Below are 22,498 nucleotides of genomic sequence, written 5' to 3'. Positions count from 1 at the left end.
CTTTTAATACCAAAAACGGCTAATAGCAGGCTTATAACCGGCTAATAGCCGTCGCTCAACAACAAATGTAAGCGGCTACTAACCGGCTATAAGCCGGCTTATAGCCGGCTATAAAAATTGTAGCCGGCTATAAGCCGACTTATAGCCGGTTATTAGCCGGCTTATAGCCGGTCGGTGATCTACCAACTGGCCTGTAACATGTGTGTGGGGTAGTTATGTAACATGTACACTGTACAGTGGTTCCCACTGGTAATTGTTTGTTGTTTGTTTTTTATAGAACCTGTCCCCAATCTCGTATTGGAAAATGACTAAACTCAATTTTGAGTGTGAATACGGGTGGTACCTGCAATTAGTGTAAAACTGCAGTTACAATAACTGTGCTAGTGTATTTTTAGTATTTACGATCGATATCAGATCTCGATCCCTACATACTTCCAAAATTTAAATCTCCAACTTTCTGCACACTGTACTGGAATGTTTGAAAAACAGTGATATAGAAATAAAATCAACGATTTAATTTTAGGAAAGTAAAATTAATTCCCTAGTTTCTTCAGTCAGCTTTAAAGTTGGAAAATCAAAGTACGTAACGTCGATCCCAAACCGATTGCAGAGTCCTCCTGATTCCTCAGTCTTTGAACGTGGCTTTTGTTCTTGTTCAGTTCTGTCCATATTTCCTCGTATTATGTTCAAAGTTTTGAAGTGTCATGTTGTCCTCAAATTATTTGTTTGTTCTCATAGATTAGTCCACAAAATAATTTCATAAATTCACCTATTTACAGACAGCCTAGCTTTAATAGATTAACAAAGGAATGACAATGGAATGACAGCATACTAACAGAAACACTTTGGTGATAAAAAACATTTAGGATATACGAAAGACACTTTCTTTTTTTTAAATATTCATTATCAGGCCATGAAAGTCATTCATTCGACGGAGGCGGAAAACAAAAGGCATTATCTGCTCGGTGCGTACTTTACAGCTAAAAAAGATGAGCTTTCATAGCTTTAAATAATAAAGGATTTTGGTAACCGCATCTCGTTATAAATTGGTACTGCAACGAATTTAGTGTTTAACTCGGTGCAATGAATTTAGGCCGAGAGTTATGATTGATGATAGATAATGTTATACGTACCAAGATAAGGGAATATCACATTCTATTTACAATATGACCATTTTCAATCTCCCCCTTATAAAGTTTATAATTTATATTCCCTAGTTATAAAGTTTATATGTTGACAATTTATATATTAACCATAATTATATTTACATCATGTAAGATCAACACTCCTTATTTACTTCAACTGCTGTGTTTTATTTGTGTACACCACAACACCATCATTATAGTTGCCACATGATGTACTACAGAAAACACTAAACACTAACGTTTATCAGCTAAATGTATAATGTGTAATGTTGATACAATAACAGTACGTGACATGTGATCGGTTTACAAGTAGTTACTTTAACCGCTGTGTAATGTATAACAGGAAGGTGCTCTCATGCGTTAATTTGTGTTTACATATGCATAATGTATTGTGTAATGTAAATATAATGTATTGTGTAATGTGTAGTGTAAATATAATGTATTGTGTAGTGTAAATATAATGTATTGTGTAGTGTAAATATAATGTATTGTGTAGTGTAAATATAATGTATTGTGTAGTGTAAATATAATGTATTGTGTAGTGTAAATATAATGTATTGTGTAGTGTAAATATAATGTATTGTGCAGTGTAAATATAATGTATTGTGTAGTGTGTAGTGTAAATATAATGTATTGTGTAATGTGTAGTGTAAATATAATGTATTGTGTAGTGTAAATATAATGTATTGTGTAGTGTAAATATAATGTATTGTGTAGTGTAAATATAATGTATTATGTAGTGTAAATATAATGTATTGTGTAGTGTAAATATAATGTATTGTGTAGTGTAAATATAATGTATTGTGTAGTGTAAATATAATGTATTGTGCAGTGTAAATATAATGTATTGTGTAGTGTGTAGTGTAAATATAATGTATTGTGTAATGTGTAGTGTAAATATAATGTATTGTGTAGTGTAAATATAATGTATTGTGTAGTGTAAATATAATGTATTGTGTAGTGTAAATATAATGTATTGTGTAATGTGTAGTGTAAATATAATGTATTGTGTAATGTGTAGTGTAAATATAATGTATTGTGTAGTGTAAATATAATGTATTGTGCAGTGTAAATATAATGTATTGTGCAGTGTAAATATAATGTATTGTGTAGTGTAAATATAATGTATTGTGTAGTGTAAATATAATGTATTGTGTAGTGTAAATATAATGTATTGTGTAATGTGTAGTGTAAATATAATGTATTGTGTAATGTGTAGTGTAAATATAATGTATTGTGTAGTGTAAATATAATGTATTGTGCAGTGTAAATATAATGTATTGTGCAGTGTAAATATAATGTATTGTGTAGTGTAAATATAATGTATTGTGTAGTGTAAATATAATGTATTGTGTAGTGTAAATATAATGTATTGTGTAGTGTAAATATAATGTATTGTGTAGTGTAAATATAATGTATTATGTAGTGTAAATATAATGTATTGTGTAGTGTAAATATAATGTATTGTGTTGTGTAAATAAAATGTATTGTGTAGTGTAAATATAATAATGTATTCTAGTAAGTGTTGTGTCAACATGTACAGTGGCGAAACGTACCTGTGTGCCCCCCCCCCCTCCCCCAACATAGCAAGAGCCACATTAACGTTGGGGTCGACTAAATGCCTATACAAATTTTATAATTATGTTTTTATAACGCTCTGAAGCCCATATGCCCTCAACATGTAAATATTCACCACGTAGCTCTATGAGCTGCATAATAATATGTGCCAAACTACATGATAAGTTATGTAAACTTGTGGTTATATTATACAATATATACATTGTATAATATATATATTGTTATATTATACAATATATATATTGTATATATACAATAGTGTAGTTTATTGCACGCTGTTTGATACACAGTATACTTATAACAATTACATCAACTCTGTTAAAGACTTCTCTTTGATTCACACAAATTGAAATACTTTCTGCAGATTTACATGCGATGAAGACAATTTTTGTTTTTGTAACAAAGTTTTAAACGAGAAATCTCGGTCAGAAGACGATAAGCATAACTGTTAACTTTGTTCAATGAATTGTTGAATATGAAGTAAACGTGCATGAATAATGATTGAACTGTCCACCGTGCAGTAGTTGATAAAGACACAATATACATAATATAATACTGTTATTAATTCTAACAAGAGCTAATGTTTGTGCGTAGCAGCTTGAAGTAAACTGACAAAATACCATTTTCCTGAATAGAACACAGTAAGATACTATCACATGATACATATTATATTATATCATAGTCATATATATAATATATGACTATTGATTGTCGTGTTGGGAGATATTTTGAATATTGCCATAATGTAAATAAATAGAAAATGTAATATGCGACACACACAATACTCGTCATTATTCGAAATACCACAAACTTGTTATTCTGTTATTGGCAGAAATACAAATCTTACTTACATATCAGATTCCAAAACATTACTTCCCTCCTTCCTTTGTAAACTCTACCTCTACTGGAGTACTTAAATCATCAAAATGACTAACTAGACCAAATAAAATAAAAAATAAAACTAGACCCGATAAAACATTGGACCACCTAACCAATTTTAAATTTTCCCAGATAACGTTTGTGACATGAAACTTAAAACCTATCTAATAACTAATTTTTATCTAATAAAAACTAATTTGAATCTCCCCTCAGCTCTAGGTGAGAGTTACGTTCCCCCCGGCGCCTGGAAGCAAGTGTACGAAGTTATCACCAACGCTACAAAGTTCATATACATCACAGGTATACATCACATACTGTCATATACATCACAGGTATACATCACATACTGTAATATACATCACAGGTATACATCACATACTGTAATATACATCACAGGTATACATCTGATCTCAAAATGTATCGGTCGAAACTCGTAACTTGTACCTATATAATATGTGTCAAATTATTTGTGCAAGACCATCCATATATTTTGTGAAATACAATCCTCATATAGAGAAAGGAATGTGCACTCGATACGACCGTTCCTTAAACCACGACGTAATATAATTACACACCTGATGTACATTGTGGTGAAACAGCACTGAAGATATAAATGTTTTAGCAGCTACACGATAATGTAAACTGGCAGTTTTGTTCAGTGTTCTTGTTAATGATTGTATGAAGTTGTTTTCCCAATTTAATCCACTAACATGAATTTAACAAAGCATTGATTATCTCATACCATAAACAATAAACTCTAGGTTGGGCTGTGTTTACGGAGGTAGTACTAGTCCGAGAAGAGGATGCTGACAACAGAACACTGGGTGAAATACTAATAGAAAAAGCAGAAGAGGGCTGCGTTGTATTTATCATGGTGTGTAATATGTTGGGTATTTACTGTTTGGTTTGTAGGGTCATTTTAAAGATTGTTTTTTAAAAACTTTGAACATCTGTCCAAAGTAATTACACTCCAGGGTATATGCCCTGAAAACAGTCTGTGTTGCAAGTAACAACACAATGTCCAGTGACCTGTAAAAAGTTGTCATAACAAGGAAGCGTATCAAGTGAAGATAGGAAGTCAGATGTGCATTTTGCCCCAATATTGTGTCTTCTATAGTTCCTGATATTCACACTGTATCTCAGATTAGCGGTTTTTTATTATTCATTATAATGTTAATTAGTAGATGAGAGTCAAAACATATAATAATACATACAAAAGTTTATCAATCAGCAAATAATATGCGAAAGTTATCACAGCTATTTATCATATATATGGAGCCACATTCCGATGTAAAGGTATCATATGTAACGAACAATGATCATATTACATTGACTTGTGGACACGTAGAGTGTAGACCTACCTTTTCAGCTCCTGCACGTTATAAACATTTTATTTCACATATTGCCATGCTTTAGACGACATTTAGATGTAAAAAGAGTGGCATCGTCATTCCTTTTCAATGCGCGCGCCGTAAATATACTCGTTTTTAATTAACATGTGTGAAAGCATCGTGTACTGCATGATGATGAGGCTATAAATTTGCATACTGATAAGTTATATGTATATTGTTAAGTGCTTGGGAAGTAAATCCTCACCTCAACCATTTCAGATCTGGGACGAATATGACGACATGATTCCCAGTCTGGTGGGGACACATGACACAGATACGGCAGAGTACTTCGAGGACACACGTGTTACAGTGAAGAGATGTGCACGTGGTTGTACAGAAAGTGGAACATCCGGTACTGGTTCAGTAATAGAATATATCCTTGTGTTAAATCTCCTTTTTTCCGAGCTGTGCTTGTTTGACAGTCTCCACAAATGGATTCCATTTATTTGAGCGGATATTTGTGTTAATTTAAAGTCCTCCTCAGGGGATACGATGACCCGACTGATATACTCTCATCACCAAAAGAGTATTATCTGCGATTCTCCTTCTATAAACGAGGACGACGAGAGGTCTGTACTCTAAACGTACGATATTATCGTTACGATATAATGACAATACATTTCCTTCGGCATAATCACACTGCATATCTGTAACACGGGATCATCCTGTACTTCATATAATGTGTCAAATTTGAGATATCACTTCAAACACAAGAAAACATTGCCGTCGAACAAGAGTCGTGTTACCCACATGATCACACTGTACTCCAACTATAATAAACCCTCTCCAAACAGATTACGTGTAGTGGCGTTTGTAGGAGGACTAGACCTGACAGATGGCAGATACGACACCCCCCAACACCCCCTCTTCTCAACCCTCCTAGACAAACACGCAGCTCATGACTTCTACCAGAACTGCGTGACTGTCCGGGCCGAGGCTGGACCTAGACAGCCCTGGCATGACATTCACAGGTGGGTTATACCACGTGGTTACCATGTGGTTACCACGTGGTTACCACGTGGTTACCATATGGTTACCATGTGACTGTGAAATTGTTTGTGTTAACTGTCTTGAAATGTCTGTATTTGAAGATCTTGCTGTTTATTGGTCAAGATTACCGCATCTCAGCATTAAGAATTTAGCAGTTCATCTAGCAAGGATGCATTAATTAAGTCAACTTCAAACGAATTTCAGTCACCATTAAATCGCTTATTAATGGACTGATTTGAATTCTTGCTAAATTCTTTATATATCGAGGTAGATTTGGTCAAAGGACGTGATTGCTGTCATTTATCGAATGATGGCATAACCTCTTAGCAAAAACAATCTTGGTAAAAACGGTAGTTTCCTAATAATTGTCTAGAACCATACCAGCGTCATAACCATCATCGATGTCTCGTGGCTGGAAGTGGATACGATCATTCTAAATTTTGTTGGTATATCAATTTCAATGTGATAAAAGAATAAACGATCATAGTATTAAAAGCACTAAATACCAGGTGTTGTTTGTTATAAATCTGTTATCTCAGTTACTTGGAAGGCAAGATAGCTCAAGACATACGACGTAACTTTGAGGAGCGATGGTCGGCTGAAGACGACGGTTCCAACGAGTTGAACTATCTTGACGAATCTGAGTATAATCTGGAGGAGGTTTACGAGGGAGATGATAGATGGAACGTGCAGTTCCTGAGGTCCATTACTAGTCAGAGTTGCCAGGTCACTATGTAATTAATTAATTAATTAAGTAATTACTATGAAATATCATTATGATCAATGATCAGATGGCAGATGCTCGCGCAAATTGTGTAACTGTAAGTGTGCTGTCCTAGAAAATACACATGTGTAAATCGCTTGTATCAAGACTGTTGAGAACACCCGGTTTCTAAGACAGAGGTTTTTTTTTCAGTTTTCATACATGGAGAGGGCAAGAAAGCTAAAGACAGAGCGATCCGAGAAAATAGAGGACACTATACACTCCGGATACATTCATCACATCAGACGTGCTCAAAACCACATCTTCATTGAGAACCAGTACTTTTTAGGTAGGTTAACACTTAACATGTATACTCCATAACAGGGCATCTGACTGGAATATTGTGGCCTATTAATTTATTATTTAGTTGATTAATTAGCAACCAATTATAATTTCTCCTCAGGCTCAGCGCACGTCTGGGAGGGAGATGACATTCCTAAAAAAGCGACCAACTTGATAGCGATAGAGCTGGTACGGAACATTATCGAGGCTATAAAACAGGGATGCCACCACTCTGTCTACTGTGTTATACCCATGTACCCAGAGGGAATACCCAGTTCCATGCCGGTATGTAGATGTGCATCATTAGTTTCACTACTTGTACCAGTACCAGTACCAGTATCAGTATCCGTACCTTACCAGTACCAGTACCAGTACCAGTATCCGTACCAGTACCAGTACCAGTACTAGTACCAGTACCAGTACCAGTACCAGTACCAGTACCAGTACCAGTACCAGTACCAGTACCAGTACCAGTACCAGTACCAGTACCAGTACCAGTACCAGTACCAGTACCAGTACCAGTACCAGTACTAGTACTAGTACCAGACACCAGTACCAGACACCAGTACCAGTACCAGCACCAGCACCAGCACCAGTACCAGTACCAGTATCAGTACCAGTACCAGTACCAGTACCAGTTCCAGTTCCAGTTCCAGTACCAGTATCAGTATCAGTATCAGTATCAGTACCAGCACAAGTACCAGTACCAGTATCAGTACCAGTATCAGTATCAGTATCAGTACCAGCACAAGTACCAGTACCAGTATCAGTACCAGTATCAGTACCAGTATCAGTATCAGTACAATTATTCTAATTATCAACACAAATATGTAAACTATAGTTTTAATCGATAAACACCTTAAATTAAACTATACTGAATTATATTTTACAGTAGAACACAAATTGGCTATACCCTTATATCAACCTGAAAAGTTCATTGTCGTGGCAGGTTCAAGAGATTCTATACTGGCAGACAGCTACAATGAGGATGATGTATAGGTATATAGCGCAGACCATCGAGGAGGAAGGACTCGACACCCACCCGACTGATTATCTATCATTTTACTGCATCGGTAGGATAGTAATAATTTCTTATACCATGTTTTGACACATGACAATGATTTATGGATTTGATTGGTCGCTGTTGCACGCTGATCATTTGATAGATCTGTCACGTGCCAAAAAAATAAAGCCCAGAGAGTATCCATGACTATAATTCTGGAAGGTATAATTTTGTGATATCGACAGTATTAGAATTAAACACAAGTGTAAAACATTTGAAACCCAGGTGTACGAGGGGATGAAATTCCAGAGGATTTAGCAGAACCGGAGACTGATGTTGAGATCCACCTGAGGGAAAAGAACCGCTTCCCTATCTACGTGCATTCTAAGGTTAAGATCCTGGAGATATTTTTACAAATAGAGTGGCAGTTTTGATTTTTGCATCTTTTGATTTCTTGTAGTTAATTTGTTTTTGTGACATAAATTGGAATCCATTGTTGTTAAGACTAACCTGACTAATTAGTAATTAGACTAATTAGTAATTAGAGTAATTAGTAACCCCTCCAGATGCTAATAGCAGATGATGAGTATATAATAGTGGGTAGCGCTAACATCAACCAGCGAAGTATGTCCGGGAGGAGGGACACGGAGATGGCGGTGGGGTGCTACCAGCCTAACTTCCTCTGTCAGGAAGGGGAGCTGCCTTCAGGTGATGTGAGTATCTTACTTTTACTTTTTAAAGAACTGTGTTTTTTATACTACGTTTAGAAGTGTTATGTATGCCCATGGGTTGGTTTGCTTTTGTCAAACGTAAATCGCTTCTCGAAAGTTCGGCTTGTTATCCATTCTTTCATAGTCTATGAACTAAAGTCGGGACTAATTTTAATGAAATTGATCAAAGCTTCTGGCTTTAATGAGACCAAATTAAACAAATAATGTCAGTGTACTATGCAAATTTATAACTTTACAATACAGTACAATACCAAAAAACAAATAATATGGTAGATCTAAACGTTGAAACTGTTCCTTCGCAAAAATTCATAGCAACATTCTTTTTCGAAGATAAAACTGGAAAATATTTCGGTCATACAAAATAATGCTCAAAAATCAAAAGTTACTTTTTCCCCATCAAATGACACTAAATATATCAGCCGACACCAAGTAAGCGAATTGTCTACAAGCAAAGTGAAGTATCCACGACTTAAGCGAAGTATCCAATACGGATAGTAACAGAAGGTCTAGGAGGTCTGATATACTCTCCCTTAGCCCCTTCTCCCTCAAACCACTCCTTCAGCTCCGGCAAGGTCTCCATGGCTCTAAAGAACATGGTAACAGGCTTGTTGTTGATCCCATGGAAGCAACGAGGTACGAACTGCTTCAAGTCGTAGAGACAGGCGTACGCGAGGAAGTCAGCATAACAAGGAGTGGTTCCACAGAGTAGATCCCCAGGAGGGGTGCACTCCACTGCTATCATAGCGTTCACTTTAGGCAGCTCCAGTCTCAACCTCCTGCTGTAACGGTTCTTAGCGTAGTTATCATCATAAGACACCTCCTTCTCAGGATCATAGCACACTTTGTTTATCATCCACGTCATCCTGTTCATCAGGTAGAACAGCTTAGTCTCCAGCTCCTCGCACCTCATAGCTCCCTCGTAGGTCTTGGGTATCATGTTAGTGATCCAGCCCAGAGACCTCATCAGGATGAAGTTCTCTGTTATCTTACCGTCAAGATCGTAGACATGCACGTTCTGTACGTCCTGAGCCTCGTCAGTCAGCCAGTGGGGTGTATCGTCTGCGTGCATGCTGGGCGAGTGCAGCTCGGGGTCGTATTCTACTCCGCAGTACTTTATCATCATCTTAGCTATCTTGGGGAGACGTTCGTAAGGGATGGGCCCTTCGATCTTGGGGTGATGTGTTCGTAGGTCAACATCCATGGTAAGAAAGGTTTGTGTCTAAACGAAAACAAGAGTTGAACGAAAACTGAGAATACTGGTGATTAATGTGAGTCTTAATGGCTTTTATATCGGATATCGTCTTTTAATTTCACTGTATTAATTGGTAATACTGTAATTCAAGCTTTGAGAGGAAATTATTAAGGACATTTTTAATTAGATAAGCTTATCTGCTATTATATGTTAATTGATTAGAATAATTGTATTGTATTGTCATCATGAAACAAAATATAATCCATTGTCAGCAGCGTAGCCCGGCAGCACAATAAATTAAAGTAATCAACAATAGCTCAAATTAATTATTAAATTTCTTTTCATTCCTTATTCAGATTTTGCATAGGAGGGTTCCAAATCTTTCCAGAAATTAACGGATAGGGTTGTTCTGGATTAAAATTCAATTTTCAAGTGAGCAGATATATTTCAGCCTGATGTCTCACAGTCGCATAAAATATCGCCCAGATCTTTATTTCCCTGATTTAAATCTCAGTTCGCAAAATCTTTTGATCCTCAGCGATTATGCTAATACGGATCTTCACATTATTTAACTTAGATGAACTTGAAGTGTGTGGAGTCAAATCTAGAACCAGACATTTATCTGATTTCCTGGGACCCCTCAAGAACTCCAGAACCTTCCTCCTAAATTGTCGCATTCTTGCCAAATAGATAAAAGGATTGAGCATGCTGTTGAACGCAACACTTAACTGATGGATTATGGGAGCCGCATAGTTCCTTAGAAAGCTCGTCCCCCCAGTCAGCACTAACCCTTCTTTCTGCCAGACTATCAAATACTGTAGCACCACCATCCCCTCCTCCAGACTCTCCGTACCCCTGTAAATATCCACCATGTACATCCACACGTACACAACATGAGGAATGTTACACACAATGTAGACAGCTGTTATCAGGACTACTGTTTTAGCTGCTTCTCTGTGCAGAGTGTACTTGTTGCCCCCCGCGCGTGAGGTTGATCTCTTGTTACTTTTCCTCAGAAGTTGGATAGTCAGAGCGCAGGATATGAGGATTACCAAGAACATGACACTAGGGACAATGGCATAGAACAGGGTGGTGTAGACTGCACTAGACAACTGTATCTCCGTAGCGTGGGATAGTATCTCGTCTGAGGAGACCGAGAATGGGAAGAGAATGCAGGTTAGGATATGCTGACCGTACACAGGGAACTGGACTTTAGTTGTCACGATTACAATCCAACAAGTGGCAAACACTGCGCAGAATCCTGGTGGCAAGGCAAATGGCAGCCATGTTTTCAGAGGCTTTTGTGGATATTTTAATGCAACAAAACGGGACACGCTGAGTAGTCCCACTAAAAAGACTGACAGCTGAGAGACAGTCCACCACACTATTACCCAAGCTCCACAGAAGCTGGTGTTGAAGAACAGCAGGGTGGGGCGCTCTATAGCTCCATAGATACTTCGGCCACGGTTCAGGGTGAGGGCAGCTTGGATGACTGGGAAAAGAGAACAACAAATCAGGGTATCGTTTAATGTGATCACCATGTACAGGCGCTTAAAATATATCTTGTTCGGGGTCTTGGCTTTCTGCTTTGCGAAATACACAAAAGTTCCAATGTTAAGGATTGTTCCGATGACACAGAAAAGTGTGAGAGTAGCTCCAAAGGCAAGATCCGCGGCTCGGTCATGTTCGTCTATTAATGGTAAAGGTTCTTTTGCGTCCATCGTGGTATTCATCCTGTAGAAAGTTGTTAATTGTTAGCTTTTATCTAGCATGGTAACATGGTGTGTTCTATGTTCATGATTATTGGGTTTGATAGTGCAATGTGACGACCGCTTTACTGTTGCCGGTAAATTTACTAATGATTAGACTTTCTCATTGTCCTCTTTTGAGGTACCTCAGGTATTTGGCACGTTTCTAAATGGAATTTGTATAAGTAAAAGGCCGGGCATGAATCGCGAATAATATGGCAGCGTTGCGGATAATCTTTCACGTTCATGCCGCAAATCTTACAAAATCTTGCAAATTTTACAATTTCTACTTATCTTGTATTGCCGATGGTTAAATTATACGATCCAATAAGAATTCAAACATATAAAAGCACTAAAATAATCAATAACATTCCATTCCCTTGATCATTTTCATAACTTACAACCACAGAACCTAGTAGACTGCTCTTCACATAACCCAGCAGCTGCGTTATTTGAACTGTCTAACTCTAAGATGAGATAATCAGTCAGAGAGGGAAGGTAGTGATGCAAGGTGGTCCACGAAGCAAAAGCAAATTGCCGTCGCTCTCTTAAACGTTTGCTGTTGAATTCTTGTGAGAAAAATATAACCGAAACGCTTATTCGACAGCTTGGGCTAGCTTAAATGCTACTTAAACCTATACCTATCTCACCTATGTTAAGATTCGTTAAGCTTTAACAGGGCCATCACATTGTGTAACCACACCTCAGAGAGCTGTCATTCCTCCAGCAAAGCAGCGAGTTTGAGTTCTGAGGATTTTAACCTCGAATGGGCGGTGTATTGGGAAGAGATAGCATGAACTGGGTGATGAGCGATTTGAAATGCTCCCGGCCGCCGATGCAATTCATATGGTAACTTGTAAGGCATTGCATAATGAATTTTTGGGCCTATGACTGCAAATGAATAACTTACGTAATTAATTGAAAAGTTAGAAAATATACCAATACCAAGACCGTGATACTGGTTGAACTATCCTCTCCTACTGAGGAGAATATCTAGGAGTGAAACTCTGAAAAAGAAAGAAATGAAGGACTGACAGTGCTGTATTAATGGATGGAGAGCTAGTCTGTTCTGTGTAGAAGCGGACAGTTTCTTTGAGACAATGAGAAAGATGGTTCTGAAGAGCACTAAGGTGCACTTAGCACTAAGGTGACAAAAATTTTGATGCTGGTGGGGACATAAGCTCATTCAACTGTACAGAATTTAAATGCATGGAACAGGAGCTAGGTATTTAGCTGAAGACTTCCTAAATTGTGACGGAGTTATCTTATGTTAATGTGTCCAGTAAACACCAACATTGGGGATTGGACAGATCCCCGAGAACAAGAATTGTAAGCAATAGCATTTATTGCCAGACAAAATCTGACTGGAAGCAAAGTTACATTGCTTCATTTGGTAATACATTTTGGTGATTTACAAATTCAAGTACTTATTCGCTTTTTTAAATGGTTCTCTGATATAAACGAATGAAATTTCAAATGAGCCTGGAACATACAAACAGGAAACGCAAACCACATTCAGTTTGATGCTACGATTAAGGGGTTGTGTGAAGCTAGAGAGTACTAGGCAACCCCTTGTTATACAGGGTGATGCAAAAAGAATGTTGTTATTTTAAAACTTAATAAAAACATTTATGGAGCAAATTTTGATGTATGAGTTGCTATCAATTTATAAACGTCATGAATTTCATTCTGGCTTCACGTTTGATCCTGACTCACAATTTTTTGATTTATGGCAACATTCCAAAAAGTTTGAAAATCTTGGAATTTGTTTGATGATTTTTAGAGGGCTGTCAATTTTAAAATCAAATTAAAGTGTTCCAAAGGCTCAACATTCTCTCCGGGCGATCTCTTTTATTATATTATTCCAGTTTTCATACATTTTTAGAACCTAAATATGCGAAAATGGAGTGATTTTAAAGTTTATCTCATAAATTGTAGCCATTTAAAATCTCAACATTCTTTTTGCATCACCCTCACACCCTGTACAGTGTACAAGTATATTAAGTCAATGTTAGTGTATTAAACACAGGGTCACATTTCTGCTAATCCATTCTCGATATTATGATTCACGCTTTGTGCTGCAAAGCAGATTGTGGCGAATAGAAACCCTTAAGGCTTAAGAATAAGAAACTAATCGATCAAATTGAGCTTAACAGCATGTTTTATAGTGTAAAAGCAGATTAATCTGCAGAAACAACGCCACATTCGCTCTTCACATAAGAAATGGCTTATAGATAGCGACTAATTAGAACATTGATGTGGTCGGCATTTCGAGGCTGATATCTTGCATCATACTTTATGTGTCGTTATAGCGCTCGCAGAAACTTGCTAATTATTTGCCACTATAACCACTGATTTGATTAGAAACTTTCATCACATAATGAATAAAAGTAGCATTGAAGGTTAATAAACTTGTGGTACAAAGAATGTTTAGGCTGCTAAAATGCTCTGGTGAATGGGGGTCATTTAAGGCTAGATCTTCAAGAATGTAGATGGACTATTAATTATTATAAAATATCAATTAAAAAGGGAAAAAGAAATTCAATTTACTTCCTAACAGTCACACGAGGCGTTGTTTGGCGTCTCACCTGGTATTGATTTCACTCTCTAATAATTTTGACCTTTAAGTTTAATCACCAGGAGGATACTTTGTGATTTTCAAGCCTTCTGTAATAGCGTGGATGATACAGTTCATAGTTTTCAAAGGAAATTTTAGCTTGAAAAATCAGCCATTTAATAAATCTTTCTCTGTTCCTCAAAATATTAATAAAATCTCGAAGTTTAAAATCTGAGCATGCTTCAAAGTAATTTCTTGGATTAAAATGATATGAACTTTACGGTAAGAAATTTCCAACGTCTAATGACTTTCGATCAAGATTAAAACCCGTTATCGAATAGATACTATAAATTATTGCCCCGCACAAAGACCATGTATCCATCAAAATATTTAAAGTTACGTTCGATGAACACAGATTCTTATCAGTACCCATTAGACTTTGCAGGGAAATGATCATTGAACATATCTTCAATTGTATACTGCAATCTGTCTAGTCGTCAAAGAATGCTGAATTATTCATTAAAATAATATAATATGCGTCAAACTTCGTGACATCCAAAACGCTCTCATAATATGCTGGTGAATAACCCATATTTTGTTACCACGTTGCACTTGAACCTTTGCACGAGTTGCTGTTCCTTAATTCTTCAAATTCTAACACTTTAGATCGAGCAACTCTCTCGTGAATCTCACTGTTAGTAACAGTGATGTTCGTGAGAGAGTTGCTCGATCTAAGCTAGCAGCTGCTCGATCAAAAAATTTAAAGGTCAAAAGCAAACATATTACCAAGGTGTTTCTCTCAATAGAGTAATAGATAAGGGATGATTACCTACGTCCTACGAGGTGCAATGGAGAATTAAATCACAATAAAAGCAAACTCCAAAGAGATCTCTTAAAAGATATCACCTGACTTGGAATTGCAATTTTTTAATTAATCACAACGCATTATCTATGAGCATCCATCATCTTACTACCATTTTAATGGCTTATTGTAATACTATTCTGCAGAAGCGTTTGGTTCCCAGCCTCTATATTACTTAACTCGGCCGGAGATCTCACCTGTAAATTGCAATAAAGGAACGCGACTGATAAGTGATATATTTATGAGCCAAAAACACTATAAAGCCCATATCTGGGCCCATGCATCAAATTTGATAGCTTACCGTTATGTTAGTGGTCCCTAAAAATGGGTAAAATATCATCTAAATCTTTGAATGATACCAACTTTATGTAGGTCGGTGTAAACTATGCATAATCTGTAAAAAAAATTTGAATTGATTAAAAAATAAAAAAATGAACTAAATCGGTCATATCTTAGTCAGACGAACAACAACAACAAAAACAACAACAAAAACAACAACAAAACAGCTATATTAATAGGGATCCGGTAACGGAAGTGAGATAGAAATTAGAAATTAGAAATTAGAAATTAGAAATTAGAAATTAGAAATTAGAAATTAGAAATTAGAAATTAGAAATTAGAAATTAGAAATTAGAAATTAGAAATTAGAAATTAGAAATTAGAAATTAGAAATTAGAAATTAGAAATTAGAAATTAGAAATTAGAAATTAGAAATTAGAAATTAGAAATTAGAAATTAGAAATTAGAAATTAGAAATTAGAAATTAGAAATTAGAAAGATCATTACAAAATTACATGTGTCAGATCCCAATCAGTTAAATGAAATTGGTGATGATTGGTTTAGATATAAACCAATCATGACGAGGAATTTTAGCAAATTTATGAAATGCTACTTTGTGTCAACTGTCAATGTTTATAACTGAACTCCGCAATGATGTGGTTAAGTAGCTTTCATTGCAATGTAGCTCAAGGCCATGAGGGGTAATTTAGGGGTAATTTAGGGGTAATTTGGTAATGGAGAGAATTTAAATTGATTGATTACTTGATTCAAATAGTCTGAGACCACAGTCAGATTTGGCAAGGAAAGTGAACTACTTTTAAACAATTTGAGGCAAGTGTGGGAACACACTTTTCGTAAAATTTTGCATTTAAATATTGCCTCTGCTTTTTGAAAGATTCGCCATTCCAGCAACCCAGACTCTTAAGACGGCAACTTCTCGAACCCAGCTCCAGAACTGCCATCGATAAGATTAGAATGAAAAACTTACTAATCGTACTCAAAACGTGTAAAAACAAAAATAAGTTTAGTATTAAATTGTAAATGATATGGTTTATCAAGTATGTGGTCAGTTTACTTATTACTACTGCCCTCATTAGATACAAATTTCAAGTGTGGTAGTCCAATTGTTTCATATTGTAGCTCAAACTTGGCTCTCCTTTAAAGTTTTATTGGTGTTGGTTTCGTAACCGTAAACTCTTATTAACTTTCACGTCTTTGTGTTTCGGAGTCAGTCAAGACTTTCCCTCATCACATCATGACCAATACAACTTAGTCATAGTACTATTATTACATTATGGCGTTTAGGACGGAGTCTAAGTTAATATTAGAGTATTAGCGACAAGAGAAACACTATTGTTGGACGTGAGGAGAGTAAGGACTCCTCAAATTAAATATACCACCAATATTGTCCTTCAACTAATTAGACCCATTCCATTATCTTAACAGAAACTGTTTAAATCAAATTTCTCTCAAACCCAAATTCCAACAACACCAGCTCACCTCACTAACAAGCACAACAGGAAGCCCACCACATTCCAACAACACCAGCTCACCTCACTAACAAGCACAACAGGAAGCCCACCACATTCCCACAACACCAGCTCACCTCACTAACAAGCACAACAGGAAGCCCACCACATTCCAACAACACCAGCTCACCTCACTAACAAGCACACCAGGAAGCCCACCACATTCCAACAACACCAGGTCACCTCACTAACAAGCACACCAGGAAGCCCACCACATTCCAACAACTCCAGCTCACCTCACTAACAAGCACACCAGGAAGCCCACCACATTCCAACAACACCAGCTCACCTCACTAACAAGCACACCAGGAAGCCCACCACATTCCAACAACACCAGCTCACCTCACTAACAAGCACAACAGGAAGCCCACCACACTCCAACAACACCAGCTCACCTCACTAACAAGCACAACAGGGAGCCCACCACATTCCAACAACACCAGCTCACCTCACTAACAAGCACAACAGGAAGCCCACCACATTCCAACAACACCAGCTCACCTCACTAACAAGCACACCAGGAAGCCCACCACATTCCAACAACACCAGCTCACCTCACTAACAAGCACAACAGGAAGCCCACCACATTCCAACAACACCAGCTCACTTCACTAACAAGCACAACAGGAAGCCCACCACATTCCAACAACACCAGCTCACCTCACTAACAAGCACACCAGGAAGCCCACCACATTAACAAAACAAGCCACCGCAGCAGCACAAATAGTAGGAACCTCACTTGCCCTGGTGATAGTCAGCCCACCACATTCCAACAACACCAGCTCACCTCACTAACAAGCACAACAGGAAGCCCACCACATTCCAACAACACCAGCTCACCTCACTAACAAGCACACCAGGAAGCCCACCACATTCCAACAACACCAGCTCACCTCACTAACAAGCACAACAGGAAGCCCACCACATTCCAACAACACCAGCTCACTTCACTAACAAGCACAACAGGAAGCCCACCACATTCCAACAACACCAGCTCACCTCACTAACAAGCACAACAGGAAGCCCACCACATTCCAACAACACCAGCTCACCTCACTAACAAGCACACCAGGAAGCCCACCACATTCCAACAACACCAGCTCACCTCACTAACAAGCACAACAGGAAGCCCACCACATTCCAACAACACCAGCTCACTTCACTAACAAGCACAACAGGAAGCCCACCACATTCCAACAACACCAGCTCACCTCACTAACAAGCACACCAGGAAGCCCACCACATTAACAAAACAAGCCACCGCAGCAGCACAAATAGTAGGAACCTCACTTGCCCTGGTGATAGTCAGTCCTCCCATTACAGTCGCTAAAGCTTGGGAAATGCAGAGAGAGAAGTTGAAGACGGCTGTTGATCGCTCAGCTAGACCCTTCGTCTTAACCTGCCATTTCTCGTACAAACTAAACTTACTCATCACAGCTATGTTGATGACAGCGGCGTTTCCTATCCCTATCAGCACAGATCCTAGCTCAAATGAACCGGGGAAGGCGAGAAATTCAGTTGTTGATCCGTAAGACATAACGGCACCAACGTAAAACACCACATTACCTACCAACATGACGATGGTAGGACCGAATCTCTTGTTCAACAGAAAACCTAAAACCATGCTGGATACAAACGAGAATACCACCATTAGTGTGCTGAACAGAGCTGCTGTTCTCAGAGACTTCCCCGTGAACTCTTTGATCCTAACTGGAATGGCAAATGTGAGGAGAATGTAGGCTATGTTGTTCAGGAAAACAGCCAGGTCGGGAAGAAAGAAGACAAACTGTTGCAGCCTGGTTGGTTTGTCTTTTAGAACATTGCCCTCTGCACTGACAGCTGGTTTGGTGTCATTCAGCTGTGATGTTTTGTCATTCAGATCATGGGTTGTCCTTTTTATGATACTTCCAATAACTGGTAGTAGTAAGACGGGGATGATATCAAACACGGCGATTAGAAAACCGGTCATTAACCAGCCTCCCGTTATGTAGAGCTCTGTCCCGAGTACTATTGCAATTACTATTGCCAAGTGCATCGCCCCACTTATTATCACCATTAGTGTCTTCTTTTCCGCTAGATACATATCTACAATCTCTCCCTGGAGGTGGAAGTAAGTTCACTTTGAAACGCCCACAGATGTTGTATAGAGTATGCATATAACTAGTTACAATTTGAAAAGGGCATACACCAAAAGTTCTTAAAATTTTGAAGAAGTTTCTTGAAAAATACTGTTATTGACTCCAAAAAACATACCTGTACAATAACAAACAGCATTCCAGCACACACGCCCTGGACAGCTCTGACCACCCCAATAACACTGAATACAAGATTACCACTAGGGTCTTTATCCACCATCGCGTCAACACCTGACAGAATAATCTTTCTGACGCCACCACTCGGAATTAAATCGATGATTTGGTCAAATAAATTGTAAGTTTTTGGGATTGTGCTCACCGTTTTGGTGTTCTTTTCGATTGAATTCGACGAACAAATTTAAAATTCGGCAAAAATTTTAATTTTTAACAGTATTGTAACTTAATCATAATGCGACTAGTAGTAGAAATATAAGTTTTAAAGCTAAAAGAGCTCTATTAATTTGTTTCTATACGTACCTGACATGACAAAGAAACAGAGGATGTTCCCAATGATGAGAAGAAAACATCGTCTGGTTAGAGGCAGTGATCTGAAACTAGGAAGAAGAGACATCAGATAGGGCGCTATCGCTTGTGTTATCAACATTGTTGATAGTGCAGTTAAACCTGAAGTGTAATCAACATTGTTGAAAGTGCAGTTAAACCTGAAGTGTTATCAACATTGTTGATAGTGCAGTTAAACCTGAAGTGTTATCAACATTGTTGATAGTGCAGTTAAACCTGAAGTGTTATCAACATTGTTGATAGTGCAGTTAAACCTGAAGTGTTATCAACATTGTTGAAAGTGCAGTTAAACCTGAAGTGTTATCAACATTGTTGATAGTGCAGTTAAACCTGAAGTGTTATCAACATTGTTGATAGTGCAGTTAAACCTGAAGTGTTATCAACATTGTTGAAATTGCAGTTCAACCTGAAGTGTAATCAACATCGTTGAAAGTGCAGTTAAACCTGAAGTATTATCAACATCGTTAAAACTTTAAAAGTGCAGTTGAGGAGTAGTAAATATCTCTTTCTCTATGGGCCAGATCAGTTTAGGGCCCAAGGTCCGTCACTGATTAAATTGAGGGTAATAAAGTTGCTTGTTAACAGTAAAAAGTATTGAATGATTCGAAGATGAAATAGTTACAATATGCTATCGACAAAATATAATGCAATTTGATTTGAAAATGGATAACTTTAATATAACCATAAAGTAGCCCAAATGGTTGGAATGCAGAAACTAACCAGAGGTTGTGTTCAGGTCCCTGCTAATGAGATAATCAATGTAAAATCCAGTATAGTAGGAGCGTGGTATGTATGTTGTAGCATTGCCAAAACATGCAAACAGAACAATTACAACGAGCTGCCAAACTTTCAGACTACCATCTGTTGCTACTACCATGCTGTTTTCCCCTGCAAGTAATAGTTTACTATTAGTTTAATTAGTTTGTGCTCAAGTTTCTCTTAGAACGTAAGATAATGTGAAAATAGCGATATTTCTGCCAGTGTCTCTTGTCGTTTGCTAAATTACGGAAATAATACAGATGAAATTTATTATATTTTCTGATTACAATATAATATATTACCATTAGCATGCGAAATGATTGCTAGGGTCTTCCTCTGTTAACTAGTTACCATCTAAAATCCAGTGAGGGAAATAATGGTCCATCACTTGGGCCCCTGCAAAACACCTCCTTATATTCCCTAGCAACTACAATCCAGTTTTACTGTCAACGGTTCAGGAGTGTAGCGTTTGTAAATGTGGGGGGGGGGGGGCTCATGTTATTTTTTGTCCGTTTTTGTCCCCCCCTAAATGTTCTCGTTCGAGGTGATGTTTAGGTACTTAATATTCAAATATAGCTGACCTTCATTGAACATTTGGTTTCTGGCCTGGTTGCTTTTAGTAAGGTGGTTTTATTTATGTTAATGGTTTAATTCAAGGCAGATCGATCAGGTATTGTTAAGTAATCCTCACGAAGATCATGACGCTTTTCAACAAGCACTATAGCTTGTACTGCTTTCATGTTTTAACATATTTAAGAGAGCTTTATATTCAATAAGACTTGTGGAAGACTCGAAATTTAAAGCTGTGGACCTGCACGAATATGTAAATTCCCTTTCTACCATTTATACCAATCTGTAAGCTGAATTCTCGACCTGGGAATAAATTGACCCATACAGTATTCTTACGACGAAGGCAATCGAAGAGTCAGGAGAGCGTTCCTGCGTAAATGTTGTCTGCGTTGGTTTAATAAATGAGACTAAATAGTTTTAATTGAAAGGGGGAAAGGGAAAACAATTTTTAGAGCAAGAAGAAATTATCCGTACCTAAATTTGGCGACATGCCATCATTTCCATCCACAGTTTCATCCACAGTTAGTTTGCCTCGATCCCTGGGCTCGTTATTTGGCTCCTCATAAACGTAGCTGTTTGCTATTACCACACCCTGTTTCCCCATCACTTCTGGTATATTCAACCATGAATTTGTGTTTTTTGGGACAACAAAATTTAGATAAAAATCCGAACATGAAGTCATTACTAAATGAAAAGTGTAGGAACCTCCCGTGGGAGTAACTACTAACTAGTCACTAGGTCTACGCAATTTATAGGGCTCCATCCTATAAGAACCAGTATAGGATCTAACTACGCCTGGTATATAGTACTGACTACAAGTCTTAATAACTTGCGGTCTAACTACTAGTAGCTAGAGCGCTCTAATGATGACTAGCTTGAGGGTCTTCGGGATCGATAGTCTCCACCAGTATGGTGTTACTCTAATTCGCCAAGAACTTGTATCCTCCTGAAACTGTACGAGTTAAGCTTGTGATTAAATACGGCTTTCTGTGTCAAGAACTCAAATTTACTTGTGGCACTGCACACTTTTAGTAATTGTAACGACTCAACTTTCAATCATAGTCTCAGAGACTTGCAATATAGCAGTTTTAGCAGTTGTAATGTAAGCGATTAATGACAGTATATGAAAAGACCAGCAGAACATCTGGTCATCAAGGTAAGTAGTATCAAGTATCATAGTATAGTACAATAAAATATAGTATCGACCGAGCTAACCGACCTTAGGATGAGTAGGAGGGGTGGACAGTTGAAGAGTTGGTTCTCTAATCTGCATATCGCCACCGCAGCTTAAAGAGTCGACTTTCCTCAACAAGTCCGGAGATGAGTCTGATCGCTGGCCGGAGATGAGTCTGATCATCTTCAGTCGCACGGAGGCAGAATCAGGGCGTCATCTTAGGGATAAGGGCAGGAACAGAGTAGAAGTGAAGAGATCCAGAGGTTCAGTGTCGGAACGATCGGAGGCCGAGTGACCAACTCGAAGTTGGAATAATGGAACTGAGTAGAAGTGGGGAGAAGTCCAGGTCGTCATCTCGGATAGTCTCCCAGGTTCTGTTAATTTACCGTTTAAACTCAGAGGTCCGATA

The 22,498-nt window shown here is 37.8% G+C and overlaps 3 protein-coding genes across 4 annotated transcripts in view; 1 reads left to right on the top strand and 2 right to left on the bottom strand.

Moving 5' to 3' along the window:
* Window positions 1-721, bottom strand: part of LOC134819676 (3-ketoacyl-CoA thiolase, mitochondrial-like) — a 65,538-nt gene extending 64,817 nt beyond the window's left edge. Inside the window, exon 1 of the mRNA XM_063829755.1 lies at window positions 715-721. The gene's annotated coding sequence lies outside the window, so the exon portion shown is untranslated. The remainder of the gene's footprint in view (window positions 1-714) is intronic.
* Window positions 1-22,498, top strand: part of LOC134819675 (uncharacterized) — a 242,709-nt gene that overhangs the window by 206,928 nt on the left and 13,283 nt on the right. For both annotated transcript variants that reach the window (XM_063829753.1, XM_063829752.1), the window contains exons 6-16: window positions 3,816-3,902; window positions 4,364-4,476; window positions 5,213-5,345; window positions 5,478-5,562; window positions 5,788-5,964; window positions 6,523-6,709; window positions 6,900-7,035; window positions 7,150-7,313; window positions 7,978-8,101; window positions 8,317-8,420; window positions 8,598-8,744. In XM_063829753.1, the coding sequence (XP_063685823.1) occupies window positions 3,816-3,902; window positions 4,364-4,476; window positions 5,213-5,345; window positions 5,478-5,562; window positions 5,788-5,964; window positions 6,523-6,709; window positions 6,900-7,035; window positions 7,150-7,313; window positions 7,978-8,101; window positions 8,317-8,420; window positions 8,598-8,744 (1,457 nt within the window). The remainder of the gene's footprint in view (window positions 1-3,815; window positions 3,903-4,363; window positions 4,477-5,212; window positions 5,346-5,477; window positions 5,563-5,787; window positions 5,965-6,522; window positions 6,710-6,899; window positions 7,036-7,149; window positions 7,314-7,977; window positions 8,102-8,316; window positions 8,421-8,597; window positions 8,745-22,498) is intronic.
* Window positions 16,759-21,558, bottom strand: LOC134819301 (uncharacterized). The gene is made up of 6 exons (XM_063829186.1): window positions 21,390-21,558; window positions 20,307-20,474; window positions 19,542-19,688; window positions 19,183-19,295; window positions 18,088-19,027; window positions 16,759-17,430 (listed from the first exon to the last, which is right to left on the bottom strand). The coding sequence occupies exons 1-5, from the start codon at window positions 21,517-21,519 to the stop codon at window positions 18,137-18,139; spliced, it is 1,449 nt and encodes a 482-aa protein (XP_063685256.1). The 5' UTR covers window positions 21,520-21,558; the 3' UTR covers window positions 16,759-17,430; window positions 18,088-18,136.

The sequence above is a fragment of the Bolinopsis microptera genome, chromosome 8 (genome assembly GCF_026151205.1).
Source record: "Bolinopsis microptera isolate Bmic1 chromosome 8, MBARI_Bmic_1.0, whole genome shotgun sequence".
Classification (NCBI taxonomy): Eukaryota; Metazoa; Ctenophora; class Tentaculata; order Lobata; family Bolinopsidae; genus Bolinopsis; species Bolinopsis microptera.
This window is presented reverse-complemented; position numbering and strand designations above follow the sequence as displayed.